Genomic DNA, 19,316 nt, shown 5'->3' on the forward strand with positions numbered 1-19,316 from the left:
TGAAGGGAAGACAAAGAGTGCCATATTTCGCGGATGATGATGTGTTTTGAAAACATGTTGCTGATGGCTTGTATACCACCAAGGGAGTCGCTGCAGATAACCAATTTTTTAGTCATAGGAAACGTTATATTTAGGGCCTTTTGGATGGCTGTTAATTCGGCCGTGATAATGGAAGAGTCGTTGGGGAGACGAAATCCGTATCGTCTAACCCCAGTGACGAAAGCACATCCAGTTCTACAACGTTCCTTTGACCCGTCAGTATAGACAACATCGCAAGGTGCGAGGCTGCCTAGTATTTGACGGAATTCTTGTTGGTAGACTGTTTATGGAGTGGAGACTTTTTTAAACCTAGAGAGATTTAAAATAGTTGTTGGCATTGAGACGCTCCAGGGTGGGATATCACATTGATGAACGACTTTAAACTGGTAATCGTTTAGGCCTATTTCATAAGCGTAGGATTTGGCCCTAACGCCTAAGGGTGAAGGAAGATTTGGTTTCGCTAGGAAAGAATTATAGAGTGTATTTCGCAGGACCGGTTCAAACGCAGGGTTGTCTGGCTTACCTGAAAGAGCGTGAACATAGTTTAGGGACAGTTGTTGCCGTCTATGAGAAAGAGGAGGTTCTCCCGTTTCTGCAAGAAGGCTATTTATAGGAGAAGATCGAAAAGCTCCAGTGGCCAGTCTTAAAGCAGAATTATGGACAGGGTCAAGCATTTTTAGAGCACTGGGTCTTGCGGACCCATATGCTTGACATCCATAATCTAGACAGGAACGGATGGTGGCTTTGTAGAATCTGAGCATGCATGTCCTGTCAGCCCCCCATTTTGTTCCGCTTAAAGCTCTCAGTATGTTCAAGCACTTCACGCATCGATCTTTCAGGTCTCTCAGATGAGGCACCCAAGTTAGCCGGGTATCAAATGTGAGACCCAGGAATCTGATATTGTCACAAGTAGAGATTCTCTGACCCAGCAAAGAGAGCGTTGGCTGCTCAACAATACGCATTCTGGAGAAAACGATGGCTTTTGTTTTAGGTGGTGAAAATGAAAAACCCGTAACTCCGCACCACTGCTCAAGCCTGTTGATGGTAAGCTGTAAAGCTCTCTCCCCCACCGCTAACCTCTTTGTAGAGATGTAAATAGAGAAATCATCTACAAACAAAGAACAGCGCACAGGAGGGGTAACACAGGATAATATGTTATTGATTGCAATGGCAAACAGAATACAGCTTAGGACGCTATCTTGTGGAATACCATTTTCCATCGTGAAAGAATCGGAAATGGTTGTCCCAAGTTTGACCTGTATAGTTCTTTCCGACAGGAAGCCCTGTATGAAAGAAACCATGTGGCCCCCCTACACCCCAAGATATTAAAGCAATTAATATCCCCCTTCTCCAAGCCTTGTCATAAGCCTAAGAAATGTCGAAGAAAACAGCAATCAACTGTTTTCTTTCAATAAAGGAATTCAAGATTGCCGATTCCAAGGCAAGTAGATGGTCACTTGTAGACCGGCCTTGTCGGAATCCGCACTGGGAAGGTGAAAAAAGGTTATTTTTCTCCAGAAACCAAACAACACGTCTGTTGACCATCCTTTCGAGTACTTTGCAGAGACTGCTAGTAAGCGAAATTAGTCTATAGCTTCCTGGAGAAGTTCTATCTTGGCCCAGTTTTTGGAGAGCGATAATGTGTGAACGACGCCAAGAATTAGGGTATGTGTTTTCTAAATAGATTCTATTATATAATTTTAGAAGATCTTGTTTTCCATCCCCCGTCAGGCTCCGCAACATGGCAAAATGTATGCTATCGGGACCTGGAGCTAAATTTGGTGTCGCCTTTAGTGATGAATCAAGTTCATCAATGGTAAAGGGAAGGTTTAAAGGAGAGTTGTTATTAATATTTAAATTTAGAGGATGTCTTTCTGTATTTATTTTGAAATTTTGAAACTCCCTATTGTAAGATGACGTTTTTGAAATTTCCGCAAAATGTGAGCCGAGTAAATTGGAAACTGTCAAGGGATCAGTTACCCAAGTAAATTGGAAACTGTCAAGAGATCAGTTACCACATCGGTACCATTTTTCAGAGCAAACAGATCGAAGCTTCCTCCAAACATCAGATGCAGGAGTAGTTCGTTTTATTTGATCTGTCTAGTCCAGCCAGGACTGCCGCCGTCTCTGTCTAAAAACCTGTCTTGCTTTTGCCCGTGCTCTTCTGTACCTACTTAAATTTTCTTAATTCGGTGATCTGTTGAACTGTCTTAAACATTTTCGATGTTCCTTTAGAGCCGCCGAACATTCTTCAGACCATCAAGAAACCTGGCGTTTGTTTGGTGAACCAGAGGATTTTGGAATGCTTCGCTCTGCGGATGTTATAATATTAGATGTAAATAATTCAATGGCTGTATTTATGTCGTTTAGTTCGATATTAATAGTTTGAGAAACTATGTTCTTTTTGTACTCGTTCCAGTCAGCCCTCTTAATTTTCCACCTGGGACACTTGCCTCTCAAAGACGGAAAGGATTGAAAAGACACGGCAATGGGCGCATAGTCACTCCCTGACAGGTTGGGAAGTACGGACCAATGCACTCGAGTTGCCACGACCGGACTGCAGATTGACAGGTCGATTGCCGACCATATGCCAGTCCTAGGGCACATGTAAGTGGCCGACTCGTCATTGAGAACGACCGCTGCTACTTCATCCCACAATCCCGCAACCATGTTACCCCTCCGATCAGAATGGCTGGAACCCCAAGAGCGATGGTGTGCATTGAAATCACCAACCATCAAGAAAGGAGACGGGAGTTGGCTGTAGAGATCACGTAGATCATCAAGAGATAAATCAAAAGGGGAAGGTGGAATATATATGGAGCAGATGGTTAATTTAAAAGGAACGTCGATTGATACTGCTACTGCCTGGAGGTTTGTGACGATGTTCAAGGCTCTAGCATTAACAGAAGAATCTGCTAAAATAGCCACACCTCCACAGGCAATTTGTTGGTGATGATCTAGGCGAAAGATGTCATAACCATTTTGTTTGAAATGAGTATGAGGAGACAATTTTGTCTCTTGTAGGCAAATAAATTTAGGTTTTCTTGTATTTATAAGTAATTTTAAGTCTTCAAAGTGGCTTCTCAAACCATTAATATTCCATTGTATCAGCATTTTATATTATATTATATACTCGTATTTTATTTTGTGCTAGTTCAGCGTAATTTTTTTTCTTTGTTTAGATACAGGACGGAAGTTATCATGAACAGTTTGGAACTCTGTCTGCATCTCCAAAGGGTCCTCAACCATATCATCGTCAAGTGATAATTGTGAGGATCTGGACGAGGATGGATTAGTCTTTTTTACTAGGAATTTGGATCTATTTTCTGATTTTGTTTGTATGTTCTTTTTTAGTTTGTCGGCGAGTTTTTTCCTCTCTTCCAAATATAAGGCGGGTTTCGTATTTTGTTGCACCTTATCTCTGAAAGTAGGAGTAGCTGTTGGGCGAGCTTGAGTCTGTGTGTTGGACTTAATATGGGGCGTGTGGACTGCTTGCGAAGGATTACTGGTGGATGCCAACAAGTGTTGTCCGGTACCGGCTGCAAGCTGCTTAACCAAAGCGGCAACCTGCTCTGTTAAATTGAGTACCATACCCTCCAAAGCGGTACATGACGGGCACTGTGCGGATTGGACTGAGGCTGAAGCAGCTTCGGAGTACGAGACTCCCTTTTTAGGGGTTGGAGCGATTCTTCTCCTATACTCTTTGCGGGCTTCATTAAAGGAAAGTTTGTTTAGAGTAACAATTTTCAAAACATCCTTTTCCTCTAAGTAAATTCTGCATTCCTTAGAGGTCGCCGCGTGTTTACCCTTGCAGTTCACGCATCTGACGTCGTTCTTGCATCCGTCTTCTTGGTGGCCTTCATCGCCGCAACGGGAACATGTCTCAGGTCCCGAGCATGTCTTAGTAGAGTGTCCGAATCTCTGACAACGGAAACACCGCTGCGGATTTTTAAAGTAAGGCCGTACAGTCAGGGATAAATATCCAGCCTTAATAGTTTTTGGGGGTTGGGGAAATGCAAAGGTCAGACTTAGACCAGGAGTAGGAACCTTTCTCCCATTCTCCGTCCGAAGCATCCTGACCACATCGGTTACCATTTCGCATTGCAGCTCATCCTTGATTTCTTCCTCACTACACTCCATCAGGTCACGGCAGAAGACGATCCCCTTGGAGGTGTTCAGTGAGGAGTGCGGTTGAACGACGACTTCCACCTGATCAAAAAAGCTTGTCATCTGAAGAAACTTCCTGGCTTGGATGTAGTTTGCAGCCTCCACCAAGATAGTTCCATTTCTCAGTTTGCTTACAGATTTAGGCTAACCGCCTGAGGAAACAAAAGCCTTGTTTATAAGAAAAGGACTTACCTTCGTTAGAGTTTTGCCCTCATCCTTATGACTCACGATTAGGTATAGTGGAGTTGGAATGCTCATATTTTCAGTTCTTACTTTTTCTTCCACTTTCCTTTATTTTATATATGATTCATTTTCAGAATCCGACAACTGTCGCTTTTTCTCTGGATCGTTTTTTTTTTCTCTTCCTCCGAATTCTTGCCCTAAGGGTGGGGTGTTTTGAGTTTCCATAGATAAGGTCACCAGCGCATCGTGTTTAGTAGTGCGGGCCGATTCACCGGGAGCGGGCATGCCCTCGGGTGTCCCACAAATCGTAGCTTGGGGGACAACCCTACCTCAGTTCCCCGAGGCCCGGTTTCCATCGATTACCAAGTCGGGAATACGCGCACAACTTGAACTCGCACGTGGCAACAGGGGCTCCGACACCCCTGCCTACTGAACACTTCCTGACCAAGGACCGAAGTGGCTGGCTTCTGAACCAGTACATGACTTACGCCTCGGCAGAGACAAGCTCACATCAGCTCTCACCGACACCAGATAGGGAATCTAGTGCCGGCTTAAGCACTCCCAGCGAGCCATGCACTGGAACGGTCAGAGGACGGGTACTTTTAAGACCCTAGAGGGGGATTTGGTAGGAATTAGGGAATGGTTAGGTGGGAAGAGGCAGTTTAACGTCATACCCAGGACGGGCGATTTTTTTATCATCTTTCCCTTGGCTAAAAACTCACTTCTCACACCACTCAATAATTATTCATATTTAATAGGTGGCCATGTTTGTCAAGTTATACATCTCACATACCGAGGAGGGTAATGACTGGAATTCTCCAAGGCAACCATATTTCATAACTTTAGTATTTGGAGCAGAATGACCACTAAACCTAGAAGTACTGTCTCTGAGGCAGTTCACTTAATTAAAAGTGGGAATTGATGAAATTGAATGAAGTCTACATTGTGAGTACCGGCACCTGTCCTATTTATTTTTCCTGACCTCTTCCTTTTCTACTTTCAAGTGATTTCCTTTCTCTCTCAGTGTGAGCCTAACAGTAAGACTATTTGTTTTCTGTTAAAAAAAAAAATGGAAGACATTTATTTTAGCCTCCAACTAGTCCCAAAACCAGAACCCCGAGAAGCTGAATCCATGACTAAATCAGTAAGTAGGCCCAATAAAAATACCTATCACATTATCAGTCAGGTTATAATATTTTATAAGTATGAATTTAATTTTATAAAACTAAACAATGTTAAGTACTGGTTTAATTTATAGTCCTGACTCACCCTTGGTAGGGGAATGCCTGTAGGACTATTCTCGAAGGCAGGTATGAGACGAGTAGCCAGGTCATGAGCTAGGTATAGCAATTGGTCTTCATACCAATCAGGTGCCAGTTTTCCAAATGGCTCACTCTCGTCTTTGATCAACAGGTGTGTTGACAGCAAAGCACCAATGATTCTAGAAAAAATAATTGTAATGATATTATGAGACAATATGCTGATAAAAAGTGCATAAATTAAATATCATATTTAAAGGTGTAGAGAGATTAAAAAGTTTAACCCCCAAAACAAATCTGCCAGAAATTTAATTACCCACACAGTTGGTTGTATTTGGGGAAATAGTGTTCCTGGGACTAATCCATAGATATAAATACTCCTATAATCAACAATTAATTATAAACCTACTTTTATGCCAAAGAAAATAACTGTGACTGATTTATAAAAATACATTTTTAATTTAGATAAACCTTTTCATATGCCATGGGATGATATTCAATTGCCTATTTTAAAGTAAATAAACAGCAATACATTGCAAAACCATTGGTTTAAGTAGTAAACTTATCTCTAATTTCAGGCATTTTTTCCTATAAAGTTAAACTTTGACACAAATAACCCTTATTTTCTTAAAAACTCTAATCCTAAGAACTTTGCCAATTCTCATCCTTAGACTGTTTCTCTCACAGACTTACAAGTGATGCCGTATCTGGGAAAATTGCTGAACTAAATTGCTTTAAATTTTATTGTTTTATTTATTTTAATGAAGACATTTTATTGTTATCTGAACGGAGAGTGATTAGTTGATTAGATTAGTTCGTTTCTTTGCTGAGAATGGTGTCAGAATTTTGAAAGTGAACTAAGAGGTCCAATTAAGTTTTGTTTTAAATGCAGTAATACTACATCAGAAACATACACAATGATATAGACATCCTATGGTGATGAGTGTTTTAGCATTTTACAGAGTGGCTTATGAGTTTTAGAAGTGGTTGTGAGTTTTGAAGATGATCCAAGAGCACTGTCAACAAACAATACAAGGTCAAATGATGAACAAGTGAGTGTATTACTAGTTGAAAACGAGTGACTAACAACAAAATTAATAATTGATTACGTTGGTATGAGTGTTAGTAGTGCACACAATACTGTACATAATGTTTTGGGGAAGAGGAAGTTTTGTGAAAAATTTGTTCCAAAATTTTTAGCATAAAAACAGGAGAATTGAGCTGAGGATTCAAGGAACTTTTAAGGATGGCTGACTCAAACTATAAAGTAAAAAAATGTTACTGGTGATGAATTGTAGTGTTTTCAGTATGATCCATCCTTTATGATCCATCAAACAACTAAATGGAGGGATCCATGTTAGGGACACTGTTAAAAGGCATGTGCTATGAAATCAAAGGTAAAAATTATACTAATAACTGTTTTGTTCATGAAGAACTCCCCACCAAGAGTTTCAGCTCCTGACCAGACAGATATAGGAGCATTCAACAAAGATTTGTTACAGTCACTGTTGGATTGGTTGTACTGAGTTACCGGAGAGAAATGCGGGTAACAGACTAGTTTCTGCTGAATGACAATACACCAGCACACAAAATGCTCGTTGTCAGACGCATTTTGGCGCTAAACACAGATATCGCCCACTCTATGTGAAAACACTGATGCTCACCCATTGTTTGTAACTCCATAAATCCAACAGACAGGCAATCGGCAATATAGAGCGAAAAGCTGAATTTGGCGTTTTGAAGCCCATGTAAAACCTGCCTAAGTAGTTTATTGAATCACATTATCGAGCGATTTACACGAGCAAGTGTGAACTGGCCGATTGTAGCCAACCGCAACGTGCAGGCATGCCAATCTATTTGATTATAAGTGACAAAAAAAGTCAATAAATCAAAGTTTTCATTTAGAAGTTAATTCACAGATATCATATGAAATATTTTCAGTAAAATACGATAAAAATTAACATCTTAGTGTACAAAAATAAGAGAATTGCTCAATTGTTTATACGTTATTGAGCATCTATGGACTTCTCTCCAACAATATCCACTCAGATCCATATTTTGAGAAAGATTGAGATACGTCCACGAGGTTCGGCGATCGACTGTGACAATTGGTAGCCAGTATGAACTGTTCAATGATCCCCCAACACTACTATGTTGCTGGGACTGCGACACGCCGCTGTCAACTCTGATCTAGTAGTGATGGCGGATGTTTGTGATCGTCGCTCCTGCACGCAGCGGTCAAGCAGTACACACTCTCTGGAGTAAACGGCTCCATTTAATCTGACACACTACTACATCACGCTAAGTCCGATCGCTGCGATTAGGCTTGCTTAATTCTCACTCACATGTGAACCGAACCTTACGACATAGTTTATACATTAAATTCATGGCTTGTTTAAGTTTTTTCACGGTAAACGAAATTCACAGCTTAATCACGGTTTCACGGTTGGGTGGGGACGCTGCATGAATACAATTTGAAAAATTTAAGTGAACAAACAATTACCAATACATCGCTACCGTGGGGCAGACTGCAATCTAGGATTGTAGGTCAGATGTCTGCGGTACATAAACTTTGGGTATGAGACCAACAAGTACAACTACACTAAGTATGACGTAAAGGTAAAATAAAAATTTGCTTAGCCGCCAAGCAGCTGACGTTCACGCATGTAACCAGCAGATCTGCTAGCGTTGACAAATATAGACAAAAAATACAAACTTAAAGATAATATTATTTTAAAATCACGCTATTTTATTTCTGAATGTTTCTTAACAGTATTAATATTACTAAAATTACAGTAACATTTTAGCAATCAGTAATAATGCTGATCAGTTGTTGTCTGCGAATTCATGAAGTAGACTTCTGATGACGCACCAAAATAAATCTAGAATATGTACATTTGGTTTAAACAGTTAAATTGTTCAACCAGTCGTCACCTGTGCGGGGAATTTTTACCAGCCGTCACCCAATCAATGCCGCTCGGATGACAACACTGATGTGTGTGAGAGAATCAGTCAATCGCAGTCTCCAGACTGGTGACAAAATTAGTTCAGTCAAGGTTTGGATGTGAACGTGATATCAAAACATTATCTCACTTTCTTTGTTTTAACCTATTTAATCTGACGTGATATCAGATATCCAATCGAAACATGTGTGAGAAGCAATCATTCACAGACCAACCTGAGACGATTGGTCAGCTGACTTTAGATTGTCTGATGAATCGTTAATATGTATGGGAGGCTAATGCGACATAGGTGTAAAACTAACTAAGATAAACTCCACTAAACTAGTGGAGATAACCTTGGATTAACGGTGACAGATAGGGCTTGCAAACACATTATCGATCATACTCAATGTAGAGTTCATTATTCCACGGGCAGACCATAAAACATTCGAGGACATCACCAACCACAGGTATCGGTCAACGTCACAGTATTAAGTATCATGTTTAGAATAAAATACAATGCTTTGGATTAATACATTCCTGATTGAAGGAGCTACAATTCATTGTTTCATAAGTTCTTTAAAACATAAAATTTGTTTTTTGAGATTTTCCTGGTTATACATTATTCCTCGTTTATTTGTGGTTTTTCCCTGCTGGTGCATTAAATTCCCAGCTTTCCCGGCTGGGTGGCCCCCCTGGAGCCACTGACTCACTGCCTCTATCACATAGTTCAGATCCGGCTAGTACCACCTGATATTTTTAAGGGTTCAAGATCAAATATCAAGAGTTTTGAAAACCATTGATGTTACCTGTAACATAGTCCAAACATATTTCACAGACAGCTACAATAGTAGCTAGGAGATAACAGTTATTGCTATATGTCAAAGATGATTTTTTGTACAATTTAATAAACATTGTAAACTAAATACATTCTGAGATGAAGTTTAACTTACCTTATGTTGACTTCAAATACTTGAACTACATTGTCTTTATCAAAATCTACAAAGCGAACAACATGAGCAACAGCTTCTTGGAATCGTGATACATTTCCCATCACAGCCAACGTGTCTAAGGCATCAATGAGAGTAAGGCAATAATCTCCAAGAATATCATTGATATTGATATTGGACCTTTAAAACAATAAAACGTGTTACAAAATAGCAGCTTACAACTATTAAAATATGCAAGTAAACCCATTTGAAATAGATTAGATTATTGCTAACTCATTTAACTCATTAGCTAAAAAGAACACTCAGACTCAACTCTTTATCAATATTTTGATATCATTAATAATAAATGTTTAGAATCCAAGTCAGGACTAATACTGAATCTTGTTATAAGTCATGGCTTGAAATGTGTGGATGATTTTGACCATTTAATAAACCCATTACATTTAACAACATACAAGTATTTGTTCATCCCAGTAAATGATGCAATAACTCTATATGAAGAGGGAGGTTCACACTGGAGCTTCCTACAGTAGAGGTAGAGTAGAGAGGACAGTATTTTCTTTTACTATGACTCTTTTAAGGGGGAAAATTATCCCTCTGCTGAACTTATTGCAAATAAGCTATGTGCACATCTGAGCGGTAATCATAAACCTGTGATCAAGTTGATCAATGGACCACAACAAACAAACTGTTTTGATTGTGGTATTTTTACCTGCTATGTGATAGACTGGATTGTATACAATATTATTAACGATGGAACCCCAAGTCTTAACAAAATCAAAGAAAACATGTTAAGCAAGGCTGATCTTATACAAAAACGCCCTATCATGGCTTATATAATAAAAAACAATGTCATAATTGAAAACAAGACACTTTGATCAATTATTTTTAAAGTTTACCTCCTACTGCTCATCCCAGTTCACACAAACCATTACCACATTCAACACAGGAGAAACTGAATCAACAGACTGAAGGTAGTGTTCTAAATAACAATGAGTGAACTCAAGTTAAACATAGTAAAACCATGGCTAGAAGTAAACATATCTATGATAAATGCACTATTCAGAGAGAGGTTAGCACGTTAAACAAATATCATATTCTGGGTCAAAGTAATAACATTCCAAAATATTTTAAGGATGAAAATAAAACTGCAAGCAAGATCAATAATGAAAAAAATAACAAAACATCAAGAAATAGGAATATTTATACTAAAGTGAATAAACTCAAGAACAGAATAAATGCAGAATTCTACTCAGATAGTCAAGGAAGAGGTATAATCGAAATAATTAATATTTCTAGTAAAAGAAAAATAAACTTGAATTGATTAGTTACTCCAGGAGCCACTATCAAAACTGTTCTGAATAATGCTGCAAAATCTCATTGTAAGCCACTTATAATATAGCAGGAACTAATGACATATTGCAGAAATCTATTACAACATTCTACAACAAACTAGAAAACGAACTACGCATTCTTAGTAAGATGAGAGCCGTGTGCATCACAACGATCCCTCAGCGCTACGATGCACAAGAATAACCCTATACATGATGACTTAGCCATGGTAAACAATTATATAAGAGAAATAACAATACGAATGAAGAATGTACAACTTATTGATTTGAACGTGTTGAGACGATGTCATTTCACAACGCATGGACTGCATTTAAATTATCGAGAGAAGAAAAAGCTGTTCTATATGATTATTGATGCACTCGAGAATATTAATGAAAGAACTTGACACTTGGAATCCGCTGATACAACTACTCAACCTATTTCAAAACCTGCTGATCACCTTCCCAACTACACTTCAGTTCAATCTCAGACAGCTAACTCTTCAGAAGGAAATATACAAATTATTGAAGACAATTTTAAAAATTCGGTACCACAGTTCTTGTATAATGAGCAGGCTGCTTTTGCTCACTGCATTTCAGCGAATCTTGACAATAAGAAGAATATGAGTGTAGGTGTGGCAACGATTTTTAAGGAACAGTTTGGAAAGCCTTTGTGCTGCCTTTCTCATCACTTATCACATCAAAAGTTACAAAATGGTGCTACAATATATGGACTGATCACTAAACCTAAGTATTACAATAAACCTACTATAGAAGACTATAGTTTAGCATTTCAACATATGACAGAAGACTTCATCAGAAGAGGATTGAAATACCTTATATTGCCCACCTATGGGTTGTACTAGAGACAAAATTTCACCAAGTGTTTTTGCTGCCAACAAATAAAATTTCATCAACTTACTGGAGCTTCTATTCGAATAATCACATATAATGAACATTCTAAACAAGAACTAAGAAACGGACTTCCATACCTTGACTTTGTGAAGACTCTGAACAATTTCATTCCTCACAACTTACAGAGTAAGATACTTGCCGGCATTGTTAACCAGCATTGTTTTTAGCACTCTAACCAATAGGTACAGGTACATAGTGATATATGGAGATATTAACATCAACACCTTGACAAATAATTCTTAAGTGAAAAATCTAAAGCACCTATTAAAACAATACAATATGAAATACTTAATAGACTTCACCACTAGGTCAACCAGCACTTCTCAGTCAACAATAGACAATATTATAACCAATCTCAAACAATCACAGATTCAAGTTGAGTGTGTGAATGCAATGTTGTTAGATCATGATGGCCAGTTAGTTACAATACTCGATTATGTATCTAACTCAGTGCAACAACAAAATTATTCATTCAAGTATTCCAGGGTATTTTCTGATGAAAATATGAGAGATTTTAATCTAGCATTAAGTTTAGAAACATGGACACAGCTTTATAAAGCTCCAGATCATTTAACATATGACACCTTTATCCATATCTTTTTATATTACTTTAATACTTATTTTCCAATTGTAAAGGTCAGAAATTACTTAAAAAACCTTGGGTTAGCGAAGATCTAAAACTAGAAAAAAAGAAACTAATTACTGAAAGTAATGCTGCCCGAAGAACAAAATCGCAAAGACATTGACAACGTAAAACTTAAATATAATACTTTTAAAAATAAAATTATTCAAGAAAAACAAAATTACTATACTAATAAAATTAAAAGATCTAAAAATTGTCAAAGAGACTCTTGGAAAATCATTAAACTATGAAACAGGTATTACTAAACCAAATACGAAAAATATATACATCAGGCACAATAATAAAATAGTATCAGATCCTAGTAAAGTTAGTGACATTTTTAATAATTACTATATAACTTCAATTAAGGACAAAGCAAAATTTAACACATCTCAAAAAATCTTAGTTTTAATGCTTTTCAAAATTTTTCAGATATTAATTTTCAATGCAAACTAATTGATAGAGATGATATTATTAGAATCATCAGAAATCTAAAAAGTAGTTATAGCACTGGATATGATGACATACCAGTGCCAATATTAAAATATGCTATGGAATTTCTAACTGACCCACTGCTTCATATAGTTAATTCATCTTTCCTCTCTGGGCTATTCCCTGAAAAACTAAAAATTACAAAAATAAAACCTCTATTTAAAAAAGGCGATCAGTTTGATGCAGCAAATTATCGGCCACTTGCATTGCTCCCAGTTATATCTGAAATATATGAACGTGCAATGTCTAACCAGCTGGTTGGCTATTTAGAAAGAAACAAATTAATTGCTAGCATACAACATTGGTTTTAGAAAAAGTAAATCTGTAGTTGCAGCTGCCACTGATTTCATTGAGTCAGTGATTGATTCTGTGGCTAGAGGGGAAAAGGTAATAGGAGTACTTATCTCCATAAAGCATTTGACAGTGTTAGTCATGCTAAGTTTAACTAAGTTATCACAGTTTGGTGTCCATGGGAAGGAGTACAACTGGCTAAAATCATATATACAAAACAGACAGCAGTTTGTGGAAATACATAATCTGAATAACAAGAATAATTTAACTAGGAAATATAATTCTATTTTAAAACAAACTTCTTATGGGGTTCCCCAAGGATCCATTTTGGGGCCACTTCTATTCCTCTGCTACCTAAAAGGAATTCCAGAGCTAAATCAATTATGTTTATACGCTGATGATGCTACTCTAAGAATTAGTGCTTCATCTAAAGAGGAAATAGAGGAGTTTGCTTTTCTCAGCGTATCAAAAATAAATCAGTTTTTCAAAGAAAACAACTTAATTTTAAATCCAACAAAAACAAGCTATTTGGAATTTTGTACAAACCAATGCAGAAATAAAATTAATCCTCATATAGAAATAGATAAAGTGATTATAGTTAAGGAAGAAGAACTAAAGTTTTTGGGTTTAACGTTAGACAGTTCGCTGACATGGAATAAACATTCAGAAAAAATAGTTTCAAAAATTAACTCTGGTTTATATGCTCTTCGCAGAATGTCAAAATTATGCTCACAAGAAACTTTAAAAATGATTTATTTTTCACATATCCATTCACATATTATATTTTGTATCTCATTATATGGATCCACATCAATAAAAAATTTAAATTCAATTTTAGTGATACAAAAAAAAGCAATTCGTGTCATTTTAAAACTTAAATGGAATGAAAGTGTGAAGGATCACTTTCCTCAACTAGGTATCATGACGGTTTACAGTGCATATATAAATATATGAAACTATAATGTCAGTGATGAATCGTACTCATAGCTTAGGCAAAAGTGGTGAGACCCATAATTATAATACAAGAAATAGAAATAAAATGGCAGTAGTTCAACACAACTTACATTTTTTCTGTAAAAAACCAATATACATAGGAGCTAAATTTTTTAATTTGCTGCCAAGCAATATAAAATTAATAGAAAATAATAAATTATTTTAAAATAAACTTAAAAGCTACATGACTGACCTGCTGTTGTACTCCTTTTCTGAATTTTATACAATTCACAATAGTTTTTACAATCATTAAAATTACATTGTATTATATTTCGTTAGATACTACTGTATTTCGTTAGCATATTTAGTAAACTTAACCATTTACTTTCTTAATCATGTGACGCCATTCATGTACACCATTTGTAACATTCGAATAAAGATTTTTCTGATTCTGATGCCCGTGCTAACATGTTTCAAACAGCTGCTTCACTACACAACACCTGACAGCTACAATATGAACATTGACCTCTAGTAGTGTTTATTTGAACTACTATGAATCCATATTAGTGCTGCTTATTTGTTACTATACTCTGATAGTCAACTAAGGAATTATCATGGAAGCATATTGGTGAAGTTTTACTTGGACATTAGAAACAGAGGGTTATTGCTTTCTAGTTTTGTTCAACTGCGTTTTTGAAGTGACTACTGCAAGATTTATATTTTCTATTTTCTATTTTTATTATGGTTCAATCATTATGGCAGTAATTAGTTTTAATAAAGATAACTATGTCAATTTATCAATTTTAGATTTTTCTGTATGAGTTGTTCTGAGTTAGGCATTTCAGCTGTGTCACTTTTCTGAGAATGATGGTGATTGGGATGTGGATTTATCAACCATAACATGACGTGCCTATTCGAGAGAATCTTATGGCAGTTTGGTAAATGATGATATTGCTAAAGTTGATTATGGTGGGCAAAATAAAACACCTTACATTTGCACTGACAGTGGAACAGCTCTGAGCGTTGCAAATAAACCCGGCACTAGCCTGTAACAACACTGTTGAAAACTCAGCTCTTAAAAGGTTAAGTAAAAATATTAGTTATCACATGAATATTTCAATTTAAGCATTTAGTTAAATCTTGTTCTCAAAATAATACCATGACATTCTGTAACTGATGGCAGGTATTATCATCAGTCAATTTGATAAGTTTGAAGAATTTTTTTGATTCAAAAAAGAAATGAAAACATGCCTTTATTAGAGGCGGAGGTTGGGTTTTTTAAAAATTCCCCAAAATAAAAATAACAGTTTAAGTTTTATTTATGCAAATATAAGAAGTATTAGGAAATATAAAAACTTTGTGGCTGAATTTAAAAAATTAAAATTAGAATATATATATATATATATATATATATATATATATATATATATATATATACAGGGTGAGTAAGAAATATGGTAAAATATTTTAAGACGTGATAGTAGAGCTAAAAATAGGAAAAAAATGTTATATAAAGGTAGGTCCGAAAACGCTCCATTAGTGAGTAATGGCTGGCGAAAGATTTCACTTTGTTTTCAGTTCACCTGGTAAGATTAAGTGATTCTGAAATGTTTTGTTCTCACTTTTTAACTCAAATAAGGTGGATTTCTAAGGAAAATCATCTAAAAAATCAAATACAACCACTCTAGAGGTTGTAGTGTCAACAGTTTTTGAGAAAAAGTATTAAATTTGACAAAACTCTAATAACAAAAATACCGTCTTAAATGTTTGATGTCCAATCACATTGTTAAATGACCAATAAACAAATTGTTTTTCTTAATACATACTGTAGAGAATTTAGTTCTGAAAACAACCAAAATAAGCAAAGGTAAGTAATGTGTAAAAAAGTTATCAAATTGACTCCTCACGTAGTACACTACACAGCAAACTTTTGCTGTTTTATAAGGAATGAGTATCTGATTGGTAACAGCTGATGAAAAACAAACATATTTTTAGTTCAAAATTTTATTTTTAAATACAATAAACATATCTACAATCGCTTTAGTCTCACCGAAAGATTAAAGATGATGCTCAAAATGACCTCCCTTGTTCAAAATGCATGCGTTCAGGCGTCTTCTCATCGAGTTTCGGACCCGTTCAAAAACTCCAGGTGTCTGCTTAATGGTTCCTATTTCATTAGAAATGTTTAATCGGAGTTCTTCAATGATATCTAATAGTAAGCGAATGTTTTTAAATGTCCCCAAAGGTAAAAGTCCAAAAATTTAAGTCCGGTGATCTTGCTGGCCATGGAACTGCTCCACCTCAGCCTATCCATTGATTAGTGAAACTCTCATTTAGGTGTCCACGAACAGCCAGAGAGTAGTGCACAGGTGCCCCTTGCATAAACCACATGTTTTGGAGCAAATGCAGAGGACCATCATCAAGCAGGTTAGGTAGCTCATCTCTTATAAAGTTCAATTACACCACGCCATTAAGCCTGGGAGGAAGCACGAATAAGACTAAATGATGTGCTAAGATTCCAGCCCAAACATTTACTGAAAACAGATGTTGTGACCAATTTGATAGCATGAGGATTTCTTTCTACCCAAGTGTGGTTGTTATGGAAGTTAATAATAGCTCATTTAACAATGTGATTGGACATCAAACATTTAAGACGGTATTTTTGTTATTAGAGTTTTGTCAAATTTAATACTTTTTCTCAAAAACTGTTGACACTACAACCTCTAGAGTGGTTGTATTTGATTTTTTAGATGATTTTCCTTAGAAATCCACCTTATTTGAGTTAAAAAGTGAGAACAAAACATTTCAGAATCACTTAATCTTACCAGGTGAACTGAAAACAAAGTGAAATCTTTCGCCAGCCATTACTCACTAATGGAGCGTTTTCGGACCTACCTTTATATAACTTTTTTTTCTTATTTTTAGCTCTACTATCACGTCTTAAAATATTTTACCATATTTCTGACTCACCCTGTATATAAGTGAATATTAGATAGGTTCAGATGAATTAAATGTTTATAATATTTCTGATAACAATATGTATGCTTACAGCATTGTTATGTACACAATGAGTTGAATGTAACAAAAGCGGATATAAAAGGTATGCATTGTGCAGATCCATTGTTATTAAGCATTACAAATTTCAATTGTTTTTAAAACTCTTTAAAAGAAAGAGATTCTTTTATTTTTGAGACGCTGATTTTATAAACAAATATATGCATAACTTTAACTTTAATGGAATATTTATAAGAGATTTTAATATTAATCTTCACTCTAAATCTTGTTAATATCATATATTTATTAAAATTAGAAACTGATTATGTAAAAGTGCAATTTTTTATATGAACCTTACTGATTCACTGTATGTTAGGATTAGTTTATGATAATTCTGATAAAAATGTTACAAATATTAAATGCAAAATTGAATTTCAAGCGAGGTTACTATTGACTTTAATTTAGTTAAAAATAAGTTAATTGGAGTCGTATGGTGTAATCTATATGAAATAAACAATGTAAATGTCCAATACAAGAAGTTTTATAACATATTAAATGATACTGTAAATAGTTGTACATAAATATGCTCTTTAAAATAAATTAAACAGAATAAAGTCAATGAGTTCTTGGATGATTAATAATATTTTAAGGAAACTCGTAAAAAGAAACAAGCTGTACACATTTTTTTAATGCCTAACAATTTAGTTAAAAAAAACTATCTTAGCAAATTGTATAACAATATTAAAGAAGAAATGGATAAAACGAAAAACAATTTTTATAGCAATAAATGTATAAGCAATCAAGAAGATCTAAATATGCAATGTAAATTCGTAAATAGCTTGACTAGGGACAGAAAAAGTACTGTAGTGTAGCTTCACAACTGTGCCGTTGCTATGGATCTAAATATTGTTCCTCAAGAGATAAATAAACTTCTTAATAATACTCATTACAATAACAACCAGCAGAGTTCATCTAATCTTGCAGAATTATAATTACATCAAAACAGTAATTCTTTTTTGTATTTTCTACTACGATGTATGAAGTTTTAAGAATAATAACGGCTTTGAAATATAAAAAAATCGACTGGTTTTGATAATTTTACGGTATTTTTAATTAAACACATTGCTGATCAAATAGTACCCACATTAGCATATATAGTAAATTTAAGTTTTGTTCAAGGAGTATTTGTAAACAAGCTAAAAAAAAGGACAACTTTTCAAAAATCGATAATGTAAAACCGTGCAGACCGTTATAAGATTTTTCTAAAATATTCGAGAAAATTATGAAAATAGGATTAAATCATTTATAGAAATAATTTAATTTTTAAGTAATGAGCATTATTTGTCATTGACGCTTGGTTGTCAAAAGGATAAATTAACGAAATATGCTTAACACAGATAATTTACAACAGTTTAAATAAAAATTAAAAATTAAAGAACTATTTATTGATTTTAGGTCAGCTTTTGACTTAGTCAATCATGAAACATTGATTAGAAAAACGGAAGCTCCCAGTGTAAGAGGAGTTACGCTTGATTGGCTCCATAGTTTTTTAAGCAACAAGTGCAATCTCTTCTTCAGGTAAATAACTAACCTAACACATAATTACAAACTAGGTTAGAGAGAGATCAGATTGCAGATCTCTGAACGTAGTGTTACTGATTTTTTGTATCACTGAACAATGGCAAATGTACGGAAAATTCATGTTTCCTTCACAATCCTTCTAACGTCAAAAATAAACTTCAAACAAAGGATTTATAAATGTTGATTTTACTGATGACATGGCTATTCTTTTTCACATAAAGATGTGCATTGGTATGGGAGGAAATATCAGGTAATCTTGAAGTTTTGGGAGATTTGGTGTGAGTACGTTGAACAAGATGCAGATCAATGTACTCGTAAATAAAACTAAATATGTTAATTTTGTTTTCCGTGGGTTTAAATTGTTGCTACCATTATTATGTTATAAAGTAAACTGTCACAAAATTGGCTGTAACTGTCAATCTATTGAAAAAGGTGAAATATTTTTTAAATCTTAGTATAACTTTAGACAAATATTTAATTTTGAAAAGCACATACTAAATACATACATTTTCTATATTACATACTCAACAAAAAGTTCTATTAGAAATTTTACTATTTAAAAATTTTAGAACAATCCTTATCTTTCGTACATCCTAGATTACAATACGGAATATCCT

General features: G+C 35.3%; 1 protein-coding gene across 1 annotated transcript in view; it reads right to left on the reverse strand.

Annotated features, from left to right (window-relative positions):
* LOC124369298 (ER degradation-enhancing alpha-mannosidase-like protein 1) overlaps positions 1-19,316 on the reverse strand; it is a 146,172-nt gene that overhangs the window by 103,244 nt on the left and 23,612 nt on the right. Inside the window, exons 2-3 of the mRNA XM_046827234.1 lie at positions 9,544-9,720; positions 5,659-5,830 (exon numbers count right to left, since the gene is read on the reverse strand). Of these exons, the coding sequence (XP_046683190.1) occupies positions 5,659-5,830; positions 9,544-9,720 (349 nt within the window). The remainder of the gene's footprint in view (positions 1-5,658; positions 5,831-9,543; positions 9,721-19,316) is intronic.

This window comes from Homalodisca vitripennis, chromosome X (assembly GCF_021130785.1).
Source record: "Homalodisca vitripennis isolate AUS2020 chromosome X, UT_GWSS_2.1, whole genome shotgun sequence".
Classification (NCBI taxonomy): Eukaryota; Metazoa; Arthropoda; class Insecta; order Hemiptera; family Cicadellidae; genus Homalodisca; species Homalodisca vitripennis.